This window comes from Dermochelys coriacea, chromosome 4 (genome assembly GCF_009764565.3).
Source record: "Dermochelys coriacea isolate rDerCor1 chromosome 4, rDerCor1.pri.v4, whole genome shotgun sequence".
NCBI classification, from domain to species: Eukaryota; Metazoa; Chordata; order Testudines; family Dermochelyidae; genus Dermochelys; species Dermochelys coriacea.
In genome coordinates this window covers 135,535,185-135,562,955 of record NC_050071.1, presented here as the reverse complement: position 1 = coordinate 135,562,955, position 27,771 = coordinate 135,535,185, and the positions used below count along the sequence as shown (strand labels likewise).

General features: G+C 40.5%; 1 protein-coding gene across 5 annotated transcripts in view; it reads left to right on the top strand.

Moving 5' to 3' along the window:
* The window catches only part of CTNNA2 (catenin alpha 2), a 782,132-nt gene extending 756,528 nt beyond the window's left edge, over nucleotides 1-25,604 (top strand). For all 5 annotated transcript variants that reach the window (XM_043512733.1, XM_043512734.1, XM_038399462.2 and 2 more), the window contains one exon: nucleotides 24,465-25,604. In XM_043512733.1, coding sequence (XP_043368668.1) covers nucleotides 24,465-24,752 — 288 coding nt within the window. In that variant the 3' untranslated portion in view covers nucleotides 24,753-25,604. The remainder of the gene's footprint in view (nucleotides 1-24,464) is intronic.
* Nucleotides 25,605-27,771: the final 2,167 nt, after the last annotated feature.

The following is a 27,771-nucleotide window of genomic DNA, read 5'->3' as shown; positions in this document are numbered from 1 at the left end:
AGACGAAGAGAGCATGATCATAGCCTTTTCAACCCAAGTGTAATTTAGTCTGCTGGATGACATACTTTTTTTCAGATGACTGGATAGCTCTGAGGAATTGGGTACAAGATGCAGAATCTTCCATCTCTAGGTCACTGGCAGTGACATGCAGTGGGATCAGTGCATTTGTCACTTGAAGGCCATGGAGGGTTGGTTCCCCAAATGTATCTTCCAAGATAAATGCGGGGAGGGTGGGTTTCCACAGTGTGCCAACCAGTGGGTGGGGTTTGAATGAAGGACAGTAAAGGGATGGACATGCAAATTGACACAACCGTAAGTGACAACAAAACATGCCTATGGCTAGTCATAATAACAAATATCTGTCAGTACTATCCCAGGACTGTAATGGACCCTGCAGCCTAAAAGTGAAAGGCTAAATAGCCTATTACTAATCTACAGAGCTAACCATTTCCCATGTTCAATTATTTTATTGGCAAATATGCTAAAGACAATAAAGAAATTGGAAGTACAAAGTATTTATATTCCACACTGCACAGGATGAAATATTTATTCTGTCATTGACAATATTTATTGTACTTTCTGGTATTTGTGCATGAAAGTTACATACTTAAAGTAAAGTAAAAAAAAAACAACTCAGAAATGGTGGTCCAGTTTTTTTCCCACTGATCTCATTTAGTGTGTAATATGGGCACCGTATCTGCAGCAAGCTGAGCAATTTGTTCCAAATATCCACTCTTTGAACTAGTTAATCCTTCCCAACCTCTTTTATAAATTGAAAATTACTCGACAGCACTATTTATTAAAAAAAAATTAAGGCACACATCCAAGTTTGTCTTGGATCAGTTTTGCACTAACTCTGCTTAGCAGTGTAAGAACAAAAGAAGTACTCAAGTTTACCTATACATGTATGTGCAAGCAGATAAACACACAGGAATCCCATGTGGCTTCCTTAAGAACGTACTGCTAAATTCTGAGTAGCAGCTTAATTATATGACTTCAGCTTCATGAATCCACACACATTATCAGTGTGATTAATGGGCATCCCTATAATTCCCAAATCCTCAACGCTTGCCAGTCTGAACTCTCTCAGAAGTTGAATTAGAGGCTTCTTGGCTAAAAATGACTGTTATCTCCTCCTTTTCCATTTATGATTTTGGGAGTGAAGGAGGAGTTGTGAAATTGTGAAATGTTCCGTCTCTTCAAAAACTGTCAGATGGTAGATCATCATTCTGCCCTCGTTTGCAATTCCTTTAGAGTGGTGTAACTCCATCAACATCAAATGTCTTATTCTTGATTTATCCCTGTTTCACTGAAAAGAGAGTCAGACCCATAGCAGTCAGGGAACCCTTCATGTTGGTTTAAATCACAATTCTTTTAAACCTTGTCCTGTAGTCACTTGAACTACCGGTGAAATGTTAAACCATAGTTGGCTAAATGCCAGTGGTCAGAGGAACCAGGAAGGAGATCATGGCCACCTTAATACCCTAGACTTTTTGTCTGTAGGAGAGTCCTCTCTCAAAGACATTAGCTAATCAGTCATCTGCCAGACTCACCATAATAACTAATAATGCTACTGTGCATTTTCAAAATGTATCTCATTTGAGTATCTCAATGGACTTTGCAAACAATGTAGCCTCACCAAACCCATGGTGGAAACAAATATTATTATTATGATTGTTATTATTTATATTTATTCTATTTGTCTTACAAATGAGAATACAGGAGCCACAGGGAGGGTGAATGGCTTGAACAATGCCATCATAGCAAGTAATGGGCAGAAAGAAAGCCATGGAGTCATGACTCCCAGTCGTGCTTTAAACCATTAGGTCCTCAGATAATTTTTGAGACACCTACCTTCCCTATCCAGATCTCACCAGTTCCCACTCTGCACTCTCCCTGGCAAAAAAGATCAAAGCAACGAGAGCTAGTGGGTGGGGGTTGGACAGAGGACACAAGCAATGAAAAAATGCAGCACTTGTACTGTATAAAGCATCCCAGTTGACCACAAATTCTGAAGACTGTATATCTTTTGAGTTATAAAAACTTCATCTTTTACTGTCATTGCCGTTGTTACTTAGTCGACCATTTCCATCATAAACCTGGTTGTATCACTGCTGGAAGCTCATTAGAAGTGGCACCAGAATCACCACAGTATTCTCCAGTAAAATTAGAAATCGCTTCTGAGTTATGGCCATTATTTACCAACACCATTAGCAGAGATAACCAGGACAGCAATTTGGATTTGTAGAAACCCATCACTAAATATTAGCTGCTCAGTTGATTACACTGGGAATATTGCTGACAAAGAAGATTTATAGTATAAGAGGTATCAATCTGCTTCAGAAAGCAAGTTTGAACATTTAGAGGCAAGACCTGCCACATTCTCAGTGACATGCTTAATAGCCTTGTATTGTACATGAAAAAATATGAGGTTGGGGATGGGATGGGGCTGTTGGCGAAATGGATCCCATCTGGTACCAAGGTCCAGGCAAAAGTTTTAAAATGTTTTGCAAAGAACATTGATTTAAGTAAACCAGGGTTCTTGGAGCCATTAGGTCTTGGTGAGTTTTAACACTTTTGTAGTATTTTATAAACATTAACTAATTAATAATCACAACACCCCCATGAGTTAAGTAATTATCTTCATTTGGCAGTTTGGAAAAATAAGACAGAGAGCTTAAGGACAACAATTTCAAAAGTATCCACAAATGCTGTTCACCATAATTCTTGGCCTGTTTAATTGGAGACAACGAGGAACTGATTTTTTCAGAAGTGCTAAGCACCCTCAGCATTCACTGACCGAATTGGGTGCTCAGTAGCTCTCAAAAATTAGACCGTCAGCTTAGGCATCCAAAAATGGTTTTACCCATATATAACAGGCATTTTACAGTTTTTGGTCTAAGTGTATTGACCAGGCCACAGAAGAATCCCACATTAGAGTCAGATTTAGGATGCAGCAGTCACTTCTTCTTGATTCCATGCCTAGGCCACTGGATCACACTGTCTTTATCATGCTTATTAGTTATTCCTTTTTGAGGCCAGACATCGAAAGAGATTCAGAGCAGTGGAAGTGGCTCAGATTCAGACAGCTGAGAAGGCTGTCGTTGGTAGCATCTCATGCAACTCTGCCCCCATGGTCGTGAAAAAATCATGGATCCTCCACAAAATAAAGGGACACATGGCCATGGTTTTCACTGGCACCAAATACTAGCTGTAGGCAACTGTACAGAGAACCATAAATAACTCCAAATCTGTAGAATACACCAGGGTTGTCTTCACAAAGGAAAAGGCTAAGGGGCTTCCTTTTATTTTTCCCTTTTAAAGTAAAGGCTGAGATTAGCTGGTTTCAGAGTAGCAGCCATGTTAGTCTGTATTCACAAAAAAGAAAAGGAATATTTGTGGCACCTTAGAGACTAACAAATTTATTTGAGCATAAGCTTTCATGAGCTACAGCTCACTTCATTGGATCCATTTGGTGGAAAATACAGTGGGGAGATTTATATACACACACAGAGAACATGAAACAATGGGTTTTATCATACACACTGTAAGGAGAGTGATCACTTAAGATGAGCTATTACTAGCAGGAAGGAGAGGGGAAGGAGGAAAACCTTTTGTGGTGATAATCAAGGTGGGCCATTTCCAGCAGTTAACAAGAATGTCTGAGGAACAGTGGAGGGTGGGGTGGGGGGAGAAATAACATGTGGAAATAGTTTTACTTTATGTAATGACCCATCCACTCCCAGTCTCTATTCAAGCCTAAGTTAATAGTATCCAGTTTGCAAATTAATTCCAATTCAGCAGTCTCTCGTTGGAGTCTGTTTCTGAAGTTTTTTTGTTGAAGGATAGCCACTCTCAGGTCTGTAATCGTGTGACCAGAGAGATTGAAGTGTTCTCCGACTGGTTTTTGAATGTTATAATTCTTGACATCTGATTTGTGTCCATTTATTCTTTTACGTAGAGACTGTCCAGTTTGACCAATGTACATGGCAGAGGGACATTGCTGGCATATGATGGCATATATCACAGGTGAAGGAGCCTCTGATAGTGTGGCTGATGTAGTTAGGCCCTATGATGGTGTCCCCTGAATAGATATGTGGACAGAGTTGGCAACGGGCTTTGTTGCAAGGATAGGTTCCTGGGTTAGTGGTTCTGTTGTGTGGTTGCTGGTGAGTATTTGCTTCAGGTTGGGGAGCTGTCTGTAACCAAGGACTGGCCTATCTCCCAAGATCTGTGAGAGTGATGGGTCGTCCTTCAGGATAGGTTGTAGATCCTTGATGATGCATTGGAGAGGTTTTAGTTGGGGGCTGAAGGTGATGGCTAGTGTTGTTCTGTTATTTTCTTTGTTGGGCCTGTCCTGTAGTAGGTGACTTCTGGGTACTCTTCTGGCTCTGTCAATCTGTTTCTTCACTTCAGCAGGTGGGTATTGTAGTTGTAAGAATGCATGATAGAGATCTTGTAGGTGTTTGTCTCTGTCTGAGGGGTTGGAGCAAATGCGTTTATATCAAAACAAAAGGTTTTCCTCCTTCCCCCCTTCCATCCTGCTGGTAATAGCTCATCTGAAGTGATCACTCTCCTTACAGTGTGTATCATAAAACCCATTGTTTCATGTTCTCTGTGTGTATATATAAATCTCCCCACTGTATTTTCCACTGAATGCATCTGATGAAGTGAGCTGTAGCTCACGAAAGCTTATGCTCAAATAAATTTGTTAGTCGCTAAGGTGCCACAAGTACTCCTTTTCTTTTTTGAGATTACCTGTGTAACATTTCTAAGTCAATTATAAATTGGAGAGAAGGATTGGAGGGAGGGTTGCATTATTCTGCATGGACATAGAAACGAGTGTCCCAAGGATATTTAGTACAAAAAATCTTAAAGCATGTGAATTATTCAGACTGCATTGTAAGTACCTTTGCATTTGTTGTTAAAGTTCCTTCCAAGATTCTGACGCTCAAAATAAAACTTTGACCAAATGAGTTATGATTTCCTAATGTAACTCAGTAACATAACATGTAATTGCTAAAGGAAATGGTGTTGGACCAGCCAAATCTGATGAATTGTTAAATATCTGGCAATGCCAAATGTGTGATTATTTTCCTCTAGCACTTTTCTTGAATGACCTCTGTTGCAAATTCTAAAAGTTGGCCAAATGAAGCATTATTCACTTAAATCCTAGTCCTGCAAACACTTTATGTGTGTAACTCTGGCATTGAGCTCAAGAGGACTACTCCTATAGGTAAAGTTACTCAGATGTATAAACATTTGCAGAATTGACATAAGTGATGAAAAAGTATCTTTGTTGTGTAAATTGGGCTTAATCCTTCTTATTTTACTCATTCAGGTAATCCCACTGAGGCCACCAAACTTTGACATGTACAAGACTACTTTTGTGAATAAAATGAGAGGGGTTTGGCTCATTTTACTTTCCCTTGTTTTTTGTTCTTTCTTGGAATATCTACTGAATTTTTAACTCATTTGTTTGTGTTTTAATTTATTTTCAAAGTATCCAGAAATTCCAAACTGCTTCTTTTAAGGAGTAAAATGGCCAATAGTATCTATAGTAACGCGCCACTTTATATTCACAAATAATGTATCCGGTGATTGACGAGAATCTTCACATAATCTGTAACATGACTAAGCCTCTGCTGAAATATTGAGTTATGCATTTGCTAGCTGACAGACTGGAATATAGATACTCTACTATCTATGTGATCATATTTCATGTGGTCAGGACTTCTTTTCCTTCTTCCTTTTGCTATGGGCTCAGTCCTGCAAGAGTGAGCTCACCGAAATCAAAAGAAATCTTTCCATTGATTGGGTCTTGTATCAGGCCCTGAATGCTCTCACTGACTTCAGTGGAAATGGGGGGAACTCAACATCTCGCAAGTGTTCAGCACTTGTGAGTTTAAGCCCAATGTTAACTTTTTATACAAGATGCAAAATATTAGTTGGCAAGCAATGAAACACCATGCCAGGATAGAAGAACTGTTGTCCTGCCAATATCGGCCATTCAGCAATGTTATTTCATTCTGTTTATTTCAGGATTGAATATGATTGATGGTATTTGTAAGCTCCCCTGAGGAAAACCATGTATGCCAGCAAAGTCATCCTCAAACTCTTCTTATGCTGACCTGGGCAAAGGCAACCTCAGGCATCTGAATTTAGTTAGGAAGCAATTTACCTTGGAATGTGAGATATCATCTCAGATGAAAATAGGAAGATAACACGTACACAGAGGTTCTGACAGTCTTACAAATGGAAAAGTTGGACAGTCACACTTTTTTAGCAATATAGATTGAAATGCCACATTGTGCTGTTTGATCACACTGACAAAATCATGAGAAACAACTGTGGCTAACACAGTCTTATGAAAATAAATGTTCTAGTTTATATGCTTTATTGATGCCATTGGACTGAAAGTCCATTGCACTTTGTGTCTGATAGTTACTCTATTTGGTGTTGATTGTGCAATAACCAATCAACATGAGTCTATTCCAAGTCTCTCCAGGTAAGACAGTAAGGAAAAACGTGCATTGTCTCTCTAGTTGCTGTTCCTGTTCTCTGGATAAATAAGAGGAGACTGGTCTCCAGGATTGGCAATCTAACACCTTTATAGGAGTATTAAATTCACTTGGAAAAACTGAAATATAAAAAAAAATCTAGATATATTTGTTACATCTTTAAACCTTCTCACAAAAGGCATACAATACAAAATTCAAACCAGGAGGAAACAAATCAATAGTATTGACACACTACCCTATATCGGCCTCCTATAGATATAATAGCAACTGAATTTGAAAGCCTGCACCTTCTTTCATGCATCTGACATGAATGGGTACTCAGATTCAGGGAGGGTTAGTGAAGAGACCTGGCTGTGGGTTTTACATATGATCTCAGGTTCAGGAGATGTCCAGAATCAAAGATGGACTGATTTGTGTGTATCTGTCCTGCTTGTGAATCAGAGCATAAAATGTTTTATGAAGTTCTGGCTGTATGCAGATCACTCACCTGAATTTTTACCTTACTGACTTCTTGTTGGATCATTGGATTCTCAAGAGACTTCTTATTCTGTGCTGCTTCAGTATCCATGCTGACAATGTATCTTCTGTGATAGGTTGGGATCTTGTGCCTTCTCCAAAGTATTGTTTAACTCAACCACACTAGGAGATGTAATCTTATTTTATTTTTGTGATGGGACCTTCATCCTCTCCTCCACACTGTGATTAGGTCTTTTCCTCAAACCAGATGTGGTTGGGACTGTGTCTGTTATCCATCCACAGATACTAAAAGTTCCAGCTGAGATGGCAGAATGGTTTGGAGGATTTTATTGTTGTAACATTAGATTTACATGAAATCTGATGCCTTGGCAAAGAGAGTTGAAGTGTTTTGCGATATGTGGATAATATTAATTCATTACATTTAAATAAATGGCTTTGTAGTTTTCTGATGTGTGAGCTACTCGTTTTCTGTATTTAATGCAGATGTCAAACACAAAGTTTCTATTATAGTTGCACTCGGTGTGACAGGGTGTTGTGCAGGAACTCCTGAGCCAGCCCTCTGTCACCCCTGCTCCAATTAAGGGAGGTAAATTAGAGCTGGCTAGAGAAATCTGCACCTGATTGGCAAAGGGGAAACAGCTGCCAGCCTAATTATCCTGGTGCAGTATAAAAGCCACAGAAGAAAGAAGCCAAGGGAGGCAGACAGAAAGGAGGAAGCAGGGGAAGGGGAAGGGAGCAGCTCTGCCCTTCTGGATTCAGAGGCTAAGAAGTCCTCAAGGCTGGAAACCCCCAAGCTCAGCCTGGTGCGAAGGTGGTGGGATGGCATGATGTAAATGAACTGCACTGGTGACTGCTGAGCCAGAAGGTCTTGGAGCAGTTTTTAGAGCAGAGAAGAGGCAGGACCAAGTGGGGCCCTGCTACACCCTGTTACATTCGGATAAAGAAACACTGCATCCCAAATAGAACCCTCATCCATATGTCCAGTTTCACTGCCTCCCACGCCACTCTAGCTAGTTGGAAATGTCAGATTTTTTTCACCCATTGCTTTAAGACTACTGAACCAATAATACAAGGATCTATATCCCTGCTTCCTGTGAGATTTACGACAGATGCATGGAAGACAGTACTGTTTCTTAACATTCAGTTCCTATCAGGATGGAAAGAAGCCAATAATAATAATTCTTACATAGCTATAGCTGGACAACATTAAAAACTCAGTGGCTTCCATTTGGCTTGTGTTCCATATTTTCATTTCAAGTATTAAATTTAATGCTTTCATCATGCCTCATTCATAGGATAAATGCTGACAATTTGGAACATCAGCCATTGACATAAGAATGGTATTTTGATAAAGCAATTTCCAAAATTTCAGCTGGAGTGGAATTACTGCTAATGGATGACGGCTAAAGCACATAAATTTGATCCTTTGTGCTACAACAACAGGCCTTTCTTACTCTAGAGTCTATAATTCTAGAAAAATGTGCAATAGGGACCAATCCTGCACTGTCAGGGGCATGGTCTAGCTGATCTAATCAAGCCAAGCTGCTGTAAAGTGTCCTAACTCCATTGAAATGAGCCACATTGAGTTACTCCAATTAAGGATCTGGCCCAATATATTGTTCAGTGCTAGAATATATGGGCCAGACTCTGATGTAAGGCCATATCAACACTAAGAACATTTTACTGATATAGCAATACCATTAAGGTGCTTTTTTAAAAACTGGTATAGCAATACCATTATACTGGAGGGCTGCGTTAGAAGAAAATGGTTTATGAATTAACCAACAAAAGATGGAATACACACAATGCTTTATTGAGAGGGACAATGAGAAGCCAGTATAATTAGATGGTATAGAGTTAAAGTCTGTGCAACAATTTAAATACCTCAGTTAAATGTTGAGCCATGCGAGGACCATGGAGCAGATGTTAGGGATCACATGAAGAGCACTTGGTGGAAAAGGAGGTAGTTGACAGGAGTTCTCTGCAATAAGAATATGGCAAGTAAGCTAAAGAGCAAAGTGTATAAGACCATAATTAGACTGACCATGACATATGGGTCAGAAAGTTAGTGGATGAATGAGAGAAGAACAATTAGTTCATACTGCCAAAATGAGAATGTTTAGGTTAACACTAGGAAGACGAGAGTTGATGGATGGGGTCACACAATGAAATGGTATGAATTATCATGCAGGTGGCCCCCATCATGGAAAAGCAGAAAGAGTATCTACTAAGATGGTTGGGTCATGTGAGACAATAAGATGTGAGGTGTGTTGGTCAGAAAGTATCAGATCTAGTAGTCACAGGACAAAGACCAGGAGGAAGAATCAGAAAAAGATGGTTCGAGATACCGAGGTAGCACATGAAGCAAGTTGTTGTCAGCTTGGACAAAAGTAGTCAACAGGAGTGCTTGGACTGAACAAGAGCTGCTGACCCCAATTAACAGGACAAGGTGAAGGCAAGAAAAGCCTTACAAGCAAAGTGCTCCTAAAATGGATGCAGTTATACCAGCAAAACTTCACTTTGTACTCATGTAATTAAACCTCTCACAACAAGTGAAACAAACTGTACTGGTAAAAGTTCAACTTTGCTGATATAGCTGTGTCTATGCTAGGGACCTCCATCGGCACAACTACATTGGTCAGGGATCATACCTCTTCACTCCCATGACCAACATAACTGTGCCAACAGAAGTCTTCAGTGCAGACCTGGACTAAGTTACTCTAAATCCATCGTAGGTACTCTGGATTTAGGCCTTGATTCAGCAAGGTACTTAAGTATATACCTAAGCTGAAGTGAGTTTGTAGTCTGCTTTGAAGTCGTCTTAAAGTTAGCAATGTGCTTAAGTTCTTTGCTGAATCAGGGCCATACATCACTGTAAGTAAAATCAGAAAGAGATTTCACTGGGGTCAGTGTGGCCATGGTATTAGTTGTCTGTGATATACAGGAGGTCAGACTAGATGATCTGGTGATCCCTTGTGGCCTTAAACTCGATTACGTTAAAGGCACATCTACACTGCACACTCCTTTCAGTGGCATATGGAGTACATACACTACATTCCCCCCTAGCACGGGTACAAATATCAGTGTAGACGGTGAGAGAGTTCTTAGATGAGCAAAGACACACCTGGATCTTGTGGGTATGTACCCAGGTATATACCTTACATGGCTCTCTACTTGCCCAAGCAGTGCCTTCCCTGCTGACACTGCTGTTTTTAGCAGTGTAGTGTCCCTCTGCCTATTCACTGCTGGAGTCTTTCCTCACTGCAGTGAAAAGATCCAACAGAGGGGAAAGACTCCAGCAGTGTGGAAGCAATGGGCAAAGGCTCTGGCAGCTCCCTGCGGCAGGGAAAGACTCCAATATCAAGGAGGTGCCCGAGCCTTTTGCCGCTGCAATGAAAGACTCCAGCAATAGGGAAGGACTTTGATAGTGGGGAGGCAGAGGGAATAGGCTCTGGCAGTTCCCTGCTGCTGAGCCTTTCCCCACTGCCTTGTCCCTGCCAGAGCCTTTCACTAACACATGTAGCTACATGCTGCAATGTGGACACAGCCTGCTTTTGATTGTGGAGTGTAGCTAAACATATCCTATATGCTGCTGTATGTGGTATGCAGTGTGCAAGTAGCATAACAGTGAAACATGAACTAGTGATTACGTCCACACACAAACCCCATCTTAAATTAACACAGAAATATCTTCAAACTTTCTAGTTTACTACCATTAGGGTTTAAGATCTTTTCTACTGGATGACCATTTGGGGCTGAATTCATATCTGCTTACTTAAAATAGGTTTCACTGTGATATAAAGATTTTTCCTGATTTTCCTGATTTTTTCAGTCAGGTAATCTTTATCTCTGGGTAGTTGCAGAGTGTAAAAACAAAGTGAAAGGATTTTTAGGGCTGGTGCATACATTTTTGTTAACTTCTAGGATCATTCACATGGCAGCCTTTAACTATCAGTAGTTATGGGTCAACCGGTTTGATTTAAAATTAATTTAATTAAAATTATGTATTATAACCTATTATTATAGATAGAATAATATTTATTACTTCTTCAAGGACTATCTCTTCATTTAGCTATTAAATGTGATTTAAAACATAGCTCAGTTCACTGAATATCTTTTATTATATTTATCTCTAGATATTTTGTTTTCACAAATTAAATACCTATTTATATTAAATAGACCTTTTCATACAAAGAAAATAAAATGGGATCTATTTTTTTCTTTTTCTTTTCTTCTTTTTGGCAATTAATATTGGTCAAAGTGATTTATTCAGCAATTCAAATGCATCCTCCCGGTCTCTATATCGTGTGTGTTTGCCTCTGTGTATGTCTTCTTTTATTAGAACACTACTTATAGTTTGGGATATTGTCATAATGAAACTGGTAACCAACCAACTTCAATATAAGTCTCTCCTCAAAATGGCAATGATTCATGTTATATGGAGGAGCTACCCATAATTCTTGGTACATTTGTCTGTTTCTCATTATGATGAGGGAGATGGTATGAAAAACCGTGCTAAGGATGAAGAATGTGTTCAATATAACTAAGTCTGCTTGGGAGTCCCTATGGTTTAGCTACCTATAATTGAAACAATGCAAATGACAAGAAGTAATCAGTAGGTTGGCAAGTTATGAAACACAGCTACCCACCTAAATGAGTTAAAACGTCAACATGTCAAGAGGAGTAAGTTAATTGCAATCCAATGGGAAAATATCAAAAAAAGGGGGAATATACTTTGTTTTCTCTAGCTAACCATGAAACCTTTTTAACCTCAGTGTCATGCACACATCCCAGTTTGGATAATAGCATTTTGCTTAGCTACAACACATTGCCATGTACTTTCAACTGATTAATGGATTTTACTTTTCTTCAGGTCCTAGCCCCAGATCTAGCAAAGCACTTTATTACATTGACTTCAGTGGAATTCCTCATGTTCTTATATTAGTTGGTGGATTGGGGCCTTAGCCTGTTGTGTAGTGTTACTGTTAAACAACCCACAGATGGCTGCATTTGAGTCCTGGGTGTAGTGAGTCATATATTGGTTGTCATTAATACATACTTGTAAAACCGTAAAATGCTTTGCAATGGAAAGCACTACAGAAATGTCAGGTGGCATTACTATAATTGTGAGGAAAATGTACATTTATTTATATAGGGCTAGATTTTGGCCTGGTCTACGCCACAGAGTTTAGATCAATATAAGCTGCCTTACCTCCACCTAACTTGTAAGCATCTACACTAAAATTTATCTCCCACTGATCTAAATCACCCACTATACTGACTTAATAACTCCACCTCCACGAGAGGCGTAGTACTTAAGTTGATGTAGTTAGACTGATGCAGTGTCAATGTAGACACTGTGTTGCTTACCTTGACAGTTGCCTCCTTTGAGAAACTATCCCACAATACTCCACACTGGCAGTTAAATTGGTGCAAGTGCTTCTGGTAAGGACACACACCACCTACACAAGGAGCATAGTGTGGATATGTAAAACTGATTCAATTACTTTGGTAGCTGTACATTTAAGTCACTTAGGCCAACTTAATTTTGTAGTGTAGACTTGCCCTTTGCCTTAAGACATAGCTCTGAGCAAGGGCTGTTACAGAAGGTGAACTGCCATAGCAGTAGCTCTAGGAGGCATTATTCCTCATACACTTTTCTGTGTCACAATTCCTCCCTTGTTTCTTCTTGGCTCCCAGGGGATACTACTTCACTACTGGCCTGTACCAGAAGCTAATTGGCCAGTACTACCCCTACAACAATGGGTGGAATGGATCCAAGGTTCTATCCATTTCACACTTCTTTCTTGCTACTTGGTCCGGGGAGGAAGAAAGCAGATGCATAGCACTGCTTATTTCTCTGCACCTAGATCCTGTTAGCCAGAGTAGGGGTGTAAAAGGGTCCTGCACGGTTATGTAATTCAAATCTTAATCTAGCCCTTACACTGCTGTTCAGTGCCCATTCCAATGGTTTTAGGTGCTGTTGTAATATCTGATAACCAAGAATAAGAATAATCACAAACAACAACAACAAACTAACCTGATAAAACCAATCAGAATAACAATAGCCATTAGTACTAGTAGTAAAAATTAATTCATAAATTTTAAAGCCTGAAGGGACCACTGTCATACTGTAGTCTGACCTCTTGCGTAAGACAGCTACAGGACTTTCCTTTATTAATTCCTGCTTCAAGTCTAGTAGCTGTGGTTAAACATATCTTTTTGAAAAACATCCATCCTTGATTTAAACGTTTCCAGTAATGGAGAATCAACCACAAGCCATAGTAAAAAGAAAAGGAGTTCTTGTGGAACCTTAGAGACTAACACATTTATTTGAGCATAAGCTTTCATGAGCTACAGCTCGAATGCATCCGATGAAGTGAGCTGTAGCTCATAAAAGCTTATGCTAATATAAATTTGTTAGTCTCTAAGGTGCCACAAGTACTCCTTTTCTTTTTGCGAATACAGACTAACACGGCTGCTACTCTGAAACAAGCCTTAGTAAGTCATTCCTATGGTTAATTACTCTCACTGTTGAAATTTACGTTTCATTATGAGACTGACTTTGTCTAGTTTCAACTTCTGGCCATTGTATCTTGTTATATCTTTGTCTGCTAGGTTGAAAAGCCCTTTATTATCAAATTTCTGTTACCTACGTAGGTATGTACAGACTGTGATCAAGTAACCCTTTACTTAACCTTCTCTTTCTTAAGATAAACAGATTGAGCACTTTGAGTCTTTCACTGCAAGGCATATTTTCCAGTGCTTTAATTATTCTTGAGGATCTTCTGTTAATCTTCTCCATCTTATCAACATCCTTTTTGAATTTTGGACATGAGACCTGGACACAGTATTGCAGTTATGGTCACACCAATGCTGAACATGGAGATATTACCTCTCTACTCTTCTTCGATATATCCCTATTTATACATCCAAGCATTGCATTAGACCTTTTAGCCACAGCATCCTTCAGGAAGATCATGTTTAGCTGAATATCCATCCAGTCTTTTTCAAAGTCCCGGCTTTCTGGGATAGAGTCCCCCCATGCTGTAGGTGTGGCCTATATTCTTTGTTCCTAAACATATGACCTGACATTTGACTTTATTGAAACTCACTTTGTTTACTTGTATCAGCATGTTAAGCAATCCAGATCACTACTTATCAGTGACCTATGCTCATCATTATTATTTGTTTCATCTGAACACTTTATCAGTAATGATTTTATGTTTCTTTCCAGGGCACTGATACTAATATTAAATAGTGTAAGACCAAGAACAGATGCCTCTGGGACCCCATTACAAACATACCCACTCAGTGATGAATCCCAGTTAACCATTATATTTTGAGATCTATCAAAACAGTTTTGAACCATTTAAATTCACCTTTTTGGTTTTGTATTGTTCTCTTTTCTTAATCAAACTGTTGTGTAGAACCAAGTTATATGCCATGCAGAAGTCTAGGTGTACATTAATACTATTATCTTTATCAAACAAAATTGTAATCTCATCTAAAAATTATATCAAGTTAGTTTGGAAAGATTTATTTTCCATAATCCTATGTTGATTGTCATTAATTATATTACCCACCTTTAATTCTTTTTAATCAAGTCCCATATCAGTCATTTCATTACTTTGCCCAGGATTGAGAGCAGGCTGACAGGTCTATAATTCCCCGGGTCATCCCATTTACCCTTTTAAAATATTGGTACTGCATTAGCTTTCTTCCAGTCCTCTGTAAATTCCCCAGTTATGCAAGACCTATTAAAAATCAACACTAATGGTTGGGAGAGTTCGTCAGACAAATATTTTCATAGAACCTTAGAAATGTAAGGCTGGTGCGGATCTAACACGGCGTCAAGTAAACCTATATAATCCCCGACAGATGTTTGTCTAACCTGTTCTTAAAAAACCTTCAGTGATGGGAATTTCACAATCTCCCTTGGAAGCCTGTTCCAGTATAGAACTATTTTTATAGTTAGAAAATTTGACATTGTCATCAAACTTAAATCTCCCTTGCTTCAAATTAAGACAATTACTTCTTGTCCTATCTTCAGTGGCCATGGAGAACAATTGGTCACAGTCCTCTTTGTAGAAGCCCATAACATTTTTGAAGACTTTTCAGGCCCCCCTCCTCAGTCTTCTTTTCTCAAAACTAAACATGCCCAGTTTTCTTTTTTAACCTTTGCTCATAGGTCAGGTGTTTTGAACCTTTTATCACTTTTGTTGCTCTCTTCTAGACTCTCCCCAATTTGTCCACATCTTTCTTAAAGTGTGGCATCCAAAACTGGACACAGTCTTGCAGCTGAGGCCTCACCAGTGCCAAGTAGAGCGGGACAATTGCCTCTTGTGTCGTATGTACGACTCTCCTGTTAATACACCCCAGAATTATATTAGCCTTTTTAACAACTACATTACATTTTTGGCTCATATTCAATATGTGATCCACTGTGCCCCCCGCCCCCAGAAGTACTAGTGTCTAACCAGTTATTCCCCATTCTGTATTTAAGCAGTTGGTTTTTTTAATTCCAAACTGTAGTACTTTGGACTTGTCTTTATTGAATTTCATCTTGTTGATTTCAGACCCATTCTCCAATTTGTTGAGGTCATTTTGAATTTGAATCCTGTCCTCCAAAGTGCTTGCAACCTCTCCCAACTTAGTGTCATCTGCTGATTTTATGAGCAGACTGTTCATTTAATTATGCCAGTCATTAATGAAAATACTGAATAGCAGTATAAAATACAGACTTATGATAGACCCCTGCTGGATTTTACTAGATATGTCTTCCCAATTTGACAGTGAACCATTGCTAATTACTCTTTGATTATGGTCTTTCAACCAGTTATGCACCCATCTATAGTAATTTCATCTAGACCACATTTCCCAACTTGGTTTATGAGAATGTTATGTAGGAATGTGTCAAAAGCCTTACTAAAGCCAAGATATATTATGTCTACTGCTTCCACCCTATCCATTAGAACAGTAACCCTGTCAAAGAAGGAAATTAGATTGGTTTGATATGATTTGTTTCTCCCCAACCCATTTTGCCTATTATTTATTACCCTTTAATCCTGTAGATGTTTACACATTGATTTTTAATAATTTGTTCCAGTATCTTTCCAGGTATTGAAGGTAAGCTGACTGATCTAAAATTCCCCAGATCCTCTTTGTTCCCTTTTTAAAGATAGGCATGATGTTTGCCTTTCTCCAGATTCCTGGTACCTCTCCAGTCCTCCATGAGTTCTTTAAGATGATTGCTAATGGTTTGAAGATTGATTCAGGTAGTTCCTTAAGTACTCTAGCATAAATATCTTCAGGACCTGCTGACTTGAATACATGCAATGTATCCAACTATTCTGTAACTTTTTTCTTTGCCTATTTCAGTGACACCACTTTCTCACCAAAGGGAGAAAAAGATGAACATTGCATTGAAAAAAGCACATTGAATTGTGAAAGATCAGGGTCTCCTCCCTTCTGCTAGCTCCACTCTCTCTCTCCTTCTCTAAATCATAGGGAGAGTGCTGGAAAGAAAACGCTCTTCTTTTTAAAACTGAGTCATACTTTTCCCCCCACATTAAGGATGTAATAAAACGAAGAGGGAAAATTATTTTACGTTTTCATATTGTTGAGGAAAACATGAGCAGTCTTCTTCCCCCCTCCCCTTTAGTTTTGTAGCTATTGCTTTTTTTTATTCAGACACTTCTGATTATGGTGGGCCTGTAAAAGAAGCAAAATATCCTTATTGCCACAAGACTCTGGAAAATTCTGCCTCTATTTCAGGGGAAATGTAGCACAGCATATAAGCTGATCACACATCCCTGAAAGCCTTATGTAGTTTTTTATACCTGAAATGATCTTCTTGGCAGATAATAGGCTCTGCTGCTCCAGGTTTCTAACCTTGCATTCATTAATTGCAAAGATAGCTTGTAGCAAAGTCTTTTTTCTGAATGATTTGTGCCTCCTCTTGGGTAGATGGCTCTTTTAACCTGAATGAATGACCAAGCTCCAGCGGAATGATTCCAAGTTTCTTTAAGAATTGTGATTCCTTCCCCACCCTTCTTTGCTGTTGTAGTTTTATGGCACAATGGCCTACATTTCTCTTTTATGACTTCGAGGGCTTTTTCCCTAAATGAAAGCAAAAAGTGATCCAAATATCAGAACTCTTGAAAATATATTACTTGCATAGCTTGTCAAAAAGACTGTGTTAGCTATTATCACAAAGGGTATCATCACGTTAATAATTCCCTTTCCATTGCTAGGGAGTGGTGTTTGCTTTCTTTGTCTGCACAATAATATCCTGCTGTTGCTTTTATTTTCAGTGTTAATTTCCCCCTTTCAGTTATCAGCATTACATATTTGGGAAAGTGTGTGTGTTTCTGGGCCCAGATTTTGTAGGAAATTAATACATCACGGTCCTGATTCACTATTGCATCCGCTCTGTGCCGGTGTAACTTTGCTGATTTCAACAGGCCAGCTTAAAACTGAAGTACCACAGTGGCACAGCAAGGCCTAAAAAGTGAATTGAAGTAATGCTCATTTAGATAAATTCTTCTCTGCTGAACCAAACTACAGGCCAGGACCTGGAGGCAATAAAGAACTCACTTAGGTGGCCAAATTGGATACCAAATTGGATACACGATACTTATGAGCAGGTTTGGTGGACACCCAGGGCCTAATAACGGTAGGGGCTTTTTATGTCTCTCATAAGCTTTCAGAGCGTGGAAGCATATTAGAATGTAAATAAATACTAAGACCAATGATAGGGTGTCTGGAACTCATCCTTAGATTAATACTGGTGAAGATGAGCAGCCCTTTATCTGCTGTAACAATGGGTTGAAAAGGAGAGACGGGTGATTAAAGAGGCACAAAAATAAGTGAGATGCTTTTCTGAGGTGCTGGTGGACAATGGGAGACATCAGTTTTTTAGGTATCCTGGGACATATCTACACTGCAAAAACAAACGCTGCAGCAGTGAGTCTCAGAATCTGACTTGGGCACCCGATAGGAGTAAAAATAGTAATGTAGAGGTTCCTGCCCGGGCTCTGAGACCCACCCCCCACACTGGGTTTCAGAGCCCGGCTTCGGCCTGAGCTGGAATATATACCAAACTATTTTTAGCCCCATAATGTGAGCCCTGTGGGTCTGGGTCAGTTGAACTGGGCTCTGAGACTCACTGCCCTGGGTTTGTTTGGGGTTTTTTGTTGTTGTTTTTTTTGCGGTGTGGACGTATCCTAAGGCCCCGGTCCTCGCACACTTATACACATGCTTACCTCTAAGCACGTGAATAGGCCCATTGGCCCCCATGGAATTACCTCGTGCTTAACCGCATGGGGTAAGTGTTCGTAAGGTCAGGCTGTAAATATGGATTTAGGTGCCTCTCTTTTGAAGTTTTGAAAATGCTTCCCTTAATGGTTCTGTGCTTTAGTTCGCACCATCTTGAAAATGCCTATAATCATTCCCTCCTCAAAGATTTGTCATGAAAATTAAAGTTTGTCAGGCTCTTTGAAATATGCAGCTGAAAGGAGTTCATAGGCGCGCAAAGTATTGTGGCTGCCCCACATTGATTGATTACAAAGGAAATACTCCTTGACTATATCACTATATATACTGTATCTATGCATGGAAGTTTCAAAAAGAATCATTTCAAAATGAATAATGTTTGATTGTAGCCCTCAGTCATAACTTAAAATATCCTAATTTAATAGAGATCTGTTATTTGCCAACAAACATATAGACCGCATTATAAATCAGGGAATGGTTTGGGTATAGTAATACCATGCTGAACATTATTTCTATTGAATTGATGTTTTCCTGCCATTATAAGCTAAGGATTTACCCATGAAAGGGGCCTGGAAAGGGCCTCAAACAAAATCTAAAACATAAGTGAAGTATGTGAGTGCTGTGCCTACATATGAATGAGCTAAATTAGCTGTTACCACTTAAGAAAGAGATCTTGAAGTCATTGTGGATAGTTCTCTGAAAACATCCACTCAATGTGCAGCGACAGTCAAAAAAGCAAACAGAATGTTGGGAATCATTAAGAAAGGGTAGATTATAAAACAGAAAGTATCATATTGCATCTATATAAGTCCATGGTACGCCCACATCTTGAATACTGGGTGCAGATGTGATCGCCCCGTCTCAAAAAAGATATATTAGATTTAGAAAAAATTCAGAAAAGGGCAACAAAAATTATTAGGGGTATGGAATGGCTGCCGTATGAGGAGAGTTTAATAAGACTGGGACATTTCAGCTTGGAAAAGAGACGACTAAGAGGGGATATGATTGACGTCTATAAAATCATGACTGGTGTTGAGAAAGTAAATAAGGAAGTGTTATTTACTCCTTCTCATAACACAAGAACTAGGGGCCACCAAATTAAATTAGGAGGCAGTAGTTTTAAAACAAACAAAAGCACGTATTTTTTCGTACAAGTCACAGTCAACCTGTGGAACTCCTAGCCAAAGGATGTTGTGAAGGCCAAGACTATAACATGGTTCAGAAAAGAACTAGATCAATTCATGGAGCAAAGGTCCATCAATGGCTATTAGCCAGCGTGGACAGGGATTGTGTCACTAGCCTCTGTTTGCCAGAACCTGGGAATGGGCAACAGGGGATGGATCACTTGATGATTACCAGTTCTGTTCATTCCCTCTGGGGCATCTGGTATTGGCCACTGTCGGAAGACAGGGTAATGGGCTAGATGGACCTTTGGTGAGACCGAGTATGGCCATCCTTATGTTCTTATGTCCTTATGTTATGTTAGCTAGTCTCCATCAGCATGATTTTGATGAAAGCTCAGTCATTATGTTTTGCCCTTCCAGTGACAAACCACTGGCTTCAGCTTTGATTTAATGGCCTAGCAGAGGCAGTGAAAGACCTCAAATTAGGTGCTGCAAATCTGCATGTGACTGCTAGGGCTCATCAGCAACAAATGGTGGCACAAAAGGAAGCACACGGAACCAAAAGTCATTGCAGCCAGAGAGAGGGAATGGAGCAAGAAAGTGTAGGAATGAAGCATGACAAGTTGTAAGAGTCTGTGCTGGGTTTTGTACCTTGTCAATCCCTTTGATTCCGGCGGGGGTGAGGAGAAAGGAGGTTAACCCCACCTCCTGGCTTCTATGCCAGTTCTACAACCTCCCTGTAGTCAGGGCTGTATGGTCCAATGGCCAGAGTTCCTCTAAATCTTCTTCCCCTGGCGGGATAGCACGGCCTAGCGGCCGGAGTCTCTATAGTATGCTCCTAAAGCAGTGTGGCCCGAGGGCTAGAGTCCCTCTAAGTCCTCCTCCCCTCATAGGATAGTGTAGCCCAGCGGCCGGAGTTCATCTATCTCCTTTGAGGTAAGAGAGGGGTTGGTGAACTATGTCGTCACAAAAAGGGTGGGGGGTTTAGAGACCCCCGGTAGGGGAGCCCGGGCTGCAACCCAGGGCCCTGTCATTTACGACGTGATCCACCCTGGGTCAGCGGGGAATCCTACTGCAACACGCTGCCCTCAGAGTGGTGGGAGATACCACTCCCTTCCCATTCCTGGGTCACTTCCTACCAAAGCTAAAAAGTAGCATTCCCTGTGGCATCAGGATCTTCACGTTCCTCAGCCTCTAGTGCTCCCTGGGGTTTCCACAGCTGCCGGTCTCTGATCCCACCTCCTGGCCCTTCAGCTCCCTCCTGTACAAGTCGCCATTGCTCCTGGGCTGAAGCCTCCACTGAGTGTCCTCCTTCCTCAGCCACTAGCCCTGACTGAGCAGCTCTGCAGGCTTTTATACTTGACTGTCTGTTGGAGCATGCCCAGCAGAGCCTCAGGGGCATGGCTTCCTCTGCCAGCAGAGAAGGGTTGACCCTCTCATTCCCAGTGCGGGGCCAGTCCGACTCATCACAGAGCCAATCACTATTCCACTCCAGGTAGTAATCTTGGGGGAGGGCACAAATGTAGGAATGAGGCAGTGAAATACCCATTGACAAGGTGGAATACAAAGTAAACAGTGCTGTGAACATTTTCTGTTACACATGCGGAGTGCAAAAGGTCTGAAATAGGGTGCTGGTGAAGAGCACACTGCTGGGGTTTTTTTATATGTAAATCACTCCCACTGCATTTTAAAAATCTGGGTGCTGTAGAGATGTATTTTGGAGCCTCCATTTTTGTGCGGAGCAGGGACGGTGGAATCCTTGTGTCTCCATCTCCACGGAGAAGCTGCAGAGTGCGTCTCATTGCTGGCAGTGCAGGATTCCTCTGCTTCGTTCTGCTTTGTGAATTCACTTGCTCTCTCTCACACATCCTCCAGGCCTCTGGAACAATGTTAATAATACTTCTGCGCTGGCCATTCCCCCCTCCCCATTTCTATTCTTGGAGGGGCGGGTTTCTTTCTGGTTATATTTTGAGCATGTTGATTAGGGCAGCATCCTTACTTATATTTAGTAACACAACGTGTTTTCATAGTGTCCATGTATTCTGCACATTACATGTCTGATGTTGCCTTTGTGTGTATTTTGCCTTTTTTAAACATACATGTAAATTGTTGTGAAAGATGAAAATGCATCACCCAAAGCTGGGGCTGGAGGGAACTAGGAAGGGAAGGGGCTCATTAGAACGACTGTGAAATTGGCTGGGAAAGTAGAGTGGGATGGAAGCAGCGCGATGGTAAGTCGTCTCATCTGCGAGAGTCCCAACAAGCCTGAAAACACTGTTATTTTAGTGGAAAATTAAACCTGATGGAATGAGGACCTAACCTCCTGGTTCCTAATAACAGGGAACTAACCCCCCTTTTGCAATGTTTTTCAAAGAACTACCTGAACATGGTAACTTGAACCCCAGTTTAGCAAATCATTTAGGTCCAGATCCTCCAAATTATTTTGGCATCTAATTCCTATTGATTGAACTCAATGGGAGTTAGGCGCCTTAATACCTTTGTGGCTCTGGGCCTTAGGGCCAGATTTTCAAAGATTTATAAGCTCTTAAAGATGCAGGTAGGGGCCTAGGGCTAGATCTACAAGGGGGACTTAAGCTGAGTGCCTAATTTCAGGTGCCCTGCCACCTATTGAAATCTTCAGCCCCAAATCAGGTGCCCTGGCTCCCTATACAAGGTACCCAGAGAGTCAGGGATCTACGAGAGGGGAGTCACAAAAGCCAACAATCTTTGTGGGGAGCCATCTAAGTGAGCCAGCAGGAAATGCTGAGGAGGTGGGTGTGGCTTAAGCTCTGCCCCTCAAAGGGAGTGAGGCTCCTCAATCTGCTCAGAATTCACAACTTCTTCTAGAGTTAGCCATATAAACTAAGTGAGCCCTTTCTTGCAAAAACTACCAGGCTACAGAGTCGTTCTCATTGTCTCTCTGGCCCAGGGAGTAATTATTTACTTACACAAAGTGGAGCAGCCTCCCCAGGAGACTGAGACCTGCCCCAAGATCCTTCATAGCGCAGTGGTTGGGGAAAATGCTGAGTGATTCTGGTTCAAGTCCCTGCCCCCTACATCAGGCCAAGTGGGGATTTGAACCTAGGTCTTCAACATCCTCGGTGAGTGAGCTGTTGGGCAAACCTCCTCTAGGGTGCATTTTGTGTGGAGATTGGATCCAGTACGTGTGCTCTAAGGCATTCTCAGAGCACGCTTACCAGATCAGGCCCCACAGGTAAGATAAGTGCTGGGGAAAGCCTAGTTTGTAATCCTCTGTGGCTTACATGATGTCAGCAGTGTCAGGAGATGGCAATGTGCACACGCACGGCCAGAAATGTAGGCACCATGAGGATTTTACTAGCAGAAATATAGGTTCCTAGGAATTTGGGACACCTACAGGACTGTCAATTAGGAGTTTGAGGATCTACATCAGTGGTGAGCAGCCTGCAGGCCTCATGCGGCCCATCAGGGTAATCCACTGGGTGCGACAGTTTGTTTACATTGACGGTCTGCAGCCACGGCCACCCGCAGCTCCCAGTGGCCGCAGTTCCCTGTTCCCGGCCAATGGGAACTGTGGGAAGCGGCGGCCAGCATGTCCCTGCGGCCCGTGCCACTTCCCACAGCTCCCATTGGCTGGGAATGGCGGAACCACAGCCACTGGGAGCTGCGGGCAGCTCTGCCTACAGACAGTCAATGTAAACAAACTTTCTTGCAGCCTGCCAGCGGATTATCCTGAGGGGCTGCATGCGGCCCGTGGGCCTCAGGTTGCCCACCATCGATCTACATTTTCATGTAGCTTCTTGTGGGATTTTTCAAAAGTGTCTGGATACCTAGCTCCAAAATCCCACTAGATACCTATCTATGTCTAAAACCCAAAATCTGCCCTCCAAAACCCCAGGAGCAGTCTTAATACCTCTAAAAAATCTGGCCCTTAATCACATACTTATTTAAGCACATGATTAAATCCTGTTGACTTGAAGTCGCATTGCTTTAAAGTTAAGCACATGTTTAGGTCCTATTACATTAATGGGACTTAAGCACATGCTTAACATTAAGCATATGCATAAGGGCTTTGATGAATAGGGATAGTTTGCAAAATCAAGGTCCTTTGTAGGAAAATGCAGGCAGTGATAAGAAGTATAACACACAGAGTAAATAATACCTGGGTGAGAGTTTGCATAGTTTTACACATGTATAATTGTGAAATCATTGTTTTACCTACTCATATAATTGTGAAATCTACGCTCAGCTACTTTGTCTTTCCTGCTTCTTGAGGGTTTCACAACCTTTTCTAAACTATTCAGGTGGGATTCCCCAAAGAGTTTAGCATTAGCTTAATTCTCCCAATGACAACAATTGGTGTTTTACACTGACTTAATGGGAGCAGTTAGGCTAAAGCTGAGAGTTTGGGGAAATCCCACCTGACCTGTTTGGTTGTCCCTCACAGTTAAAAGTAATGGCTTGTACAGACTAAAATTTATGTTGGTATAACTTAGATTGCTCAGGGGTATGATAAGTCACTCCCTGAGCAACATAAGTTACACTGACCTAAGAACTGATGTGAAAAGTGCTCAGTAGTCGGGAGAGCTTCTCCCACTAATATAGCTACCGCCTCCCATGTAAGTGGTTTTATTTTGCCGATGGGAAAGCTCCCTCCAGTCAACATAGAGCATCTTCAGCGGACGTGCTACAGTGGCACAGTTGCACTGGTGCAGCTGCAGCACTTCTAGTATAGACTAGCCCTACATTGTTAGAAGTTTGGTGAGACATTACTTTAGAGAGGAATTTATGTAATCGAACCCCTCACACACACAAGAAAAACAACTTTTTTTTCTTTTGAAATGTTTGTAAAGTTAATGTAAAGTATCACACAGCTTCTCTGTAGCCAGCAGTCCGATTCAGTACACATTACTGGTGGGCTGTTCCTGGGACACCTGGACTACAAACCTGGGTGTATCCTGTACAGCGATTGTTCTTTTTGTATAATATTCTGCTGGCCTTCTGCAAGAAAATCTAATCAGATCTGAGAACATATATAAAATCCTTCTGGAGATGAGTTCATATTTCATTCTCTTTCTATCCACAGCTGGACAGCGCTACGTCCCTCATCCAGGCAGCTAAAAATCTGATGAACGCTGTGGTCCTTACGGTGAAAGCATCATATGTGGCTTCTACGAAATATCAGAAGGTCTATGGTACAGCTGCAGTGAACTCACCTGTTGTATCTTGGAAGATGAAGGCCCCTGAGAAGAAACCCTTAGTAAAGAGAGAAAAGCCAGAAGAATATCAGACACGAGTGAGAAGAGGTTCCCAGAAGAAACACATTTCCCCAGTACAGGCTTTAAGTGAATTTAAAGCTATGGATTCCTTCTAAAACACTAGGCTTTACCAGGAGGGTTTTATATTCCTTTTTGTATGCATACCTGCCGACTTGTATGTGTCTGGCATGGGGGAAGAACCAAATGAAGCAGTGTCAATTTGCATGCATCCTGAGGCTCTATTAAAATAATTAACAATCTGCAACCCACGAATGCAGACCATTCTATTCTGATGTTACATGGAGTTATCCCAAGCTTACTTTTTTAAACTATAGCATAAAATTGGCCAACGAATTTGCACCTCAAGTGTGGGGGTAAATAATAAACTGAAAAGCAAAACTTTATGCATGCAAGAAACATTAAGTTGGCAGGTATATTTAATTGAAAAAACCTGGAAGTGTAATGGTAGACCATAAAGTTCGTATTGCTTCTGTTACAGTGCAAAAATGTACTAGCCAATATGCTTAAATGTGTGGCCCAATAATTAAACAATTTAACATTTAAGTCATCTTCATCATAGTATGTGAATTTTGATCAAGGATAAAAACTAATCCATTTTTAAAATGCTTCTTTTAATCCATATTTTATTCTTTATATTCTAGTAGTGGTTATGACTATGCTCATGTTTCAATTAATCCCATTAATATGGACAAAGTTTTACTTTTTGCCAATTGAATTCTTTATGGTGAAGTATGAAGCACAAATATGGTGATTGACATTGCCTTTTATATTATTATTATTATTATAATATTATTGTTAGAAATAGAAGACTTGGTGGTGGAATGCTTAGAGACAGAGAAATTGATTATGTGAGAATTTAGAGGCAAATATGTAGGTGTAGCTTGGATTACAGGTATCTAATATACCATTGTAACCACTAAATCTCAATAAACTCATTTAACCTTGGAGTCTTGGGTATGACTTCTGTCTTTTAATGCACAGATATCATTTACCATGGCCTTCAGATGGAAATCAATTTATTTTGCATTTGTGCGTGTATTTTGGGGGCAGGGGCGACAAAATAGTGTATTGTGTACTCATTTGCTCACAACAAGGAAGGGGAGGGGTGTCAAATTCCGGCATGTAGCATGTATGGGAGATAAAATTCTGTGATTCTTCAGTTGAATACCTTCCTATCAATTGTATAGAAAACCAACAAAACAATTGCCCCAAACAGATTCTTTCATGTAATGTGGCAGAAAATATCTGATGGGTTTCACCCCTGAAGCGGCTACACAGTAGTTAATTTGCACTGAATTTGTAAAGCTCTATTTAATGTAGGTGTCTGAGCATCTGGGAGATCATTTTGACACGCCAGGTTGCATAGAACCATCTACACATTATTGTTCTGAAAAATGCATCATTAACTTATATTCACTTTACAGCCTAAGAATTGGTTGAACTGCATTAATTGTGTTAATATCACTATAACAAGGTTTTCCCTCTATTTGAATGTAGGACAATCAGCATGAAAATATTTTTTTGTTGAAATTAATTTTTATTTCCTAGAACTTAATAGAGCATTCCTGACCTCTCATGAAAGAGCATGAATAAAATTTGTCCGGGGCAGAGTGAGTTATAACGTACATGGCATTTATCTGCTTTATATTATTTTGAGAGCTGAGTTAGTATGCTTGCCCAGGATATATTGGTTGGACATATGCCGTTGACTGTCAGAACATCAGTGCAACACAATAGCATTGTATTGCTTCCTCACATAGAGACTGAATGCATTAAATACCTTTCAGTCACACCACAATAATAGTTCTCCTAGGCTATGTTGTGTTATTTGTCTAATGCCTAAAGACTCTCAATCAAGACCAGCCCCCACTGTGCTAGGTGAGCTTCAAACACATTGGAAGACATGAATCCTCCCCTGAAAACCTTACCCCAGAAGCCAGTTGAAACCCTTGACGCTAATTGTCATGACATATGGTATTCATTATTATTACTTATAGAGCACCATAGGTGTGGTTGGCTCTTTACAAAACAAAGACACAAAGGACTAATTCCCTGCTGGTATAACTCCATTGGCTTCAGCAGAGATACAGCAGTAGAGAATGGAGTCCTTGTAATCCCTGCCTCAAAACCTTTAAAATCTGTGGCCCAAATTTCGCAGTCCGGTAAGGCCAACAAAATATGGCTTTAAACTGGCCAGAGTTTCCCAGCAGAGAATCCCTCTGTGTACACAAAAGATGGAGGAAGGGGTGAATCAGGTGTGAACTGCGTATGTATCAGGATTGGGTGGAGCATGGCAGAGCTATGCTGAGCCCGTCCTTGATGGTAGGGTCCTTACACCAGCAATTTTAGTAGCATAATTTAGAGCAGTATCCTTCCTTCTCTAATTTACCCTGGGGCCAAGCAGCCCTAAATTAGAAACCTGCAACCAGTTCCTCATGGCCATCAATCAGGGCCTAAGTACTGGATCACAAAAACACAGATCACGGCGCGTCGGAAGTATTCCAAAGGGATCTCTTACCACTGGAAGTATCCCTTTGGGATTAGGTAACACTGGAATACCTTCTATTCATGTTGAACTCTCAGGATTTTGATCTGCTACGTGGTTTGCTTACTTTAATTATAACTAGTTGTATGCCAATTAAGAACAGTGTAAATTGGGGGTGTTGGTTTCCCTAATTTCAATATTACCATTGCTATACCTTTAAATAGCATTTCCAAAATGATGACTTTAAAAAATAAATAGTACATGGTACAAACCGTTTCTTTGAAGACATGTGGGTTTTTTGTTTGTCTCCCTCCCTTCACTCCCCACTTTCAGTAGGAGTAAACAGATCTACCTATCAGCATAAATGATGGCTGAAAAATGGAAGCCAGTAGAAAGCCAACATTTCAAACGTGAAGACAATTAACAACCTCAATGATCAATTATTCAGTTCAGTAACAATCCAAAGAAAGAGAGCTATTTAAACAATGAGTGAGTGCTACATTTCTAATTCAATATCATACCATAATTACAGTGCAAGGAAAAGCATTAAGCCTCTGGCTGCAGGAGATAAAATTTGGTAACATGTCTTACACTTGATCAGGCTTTTTTGAAAATGATTTGCTTCCAGC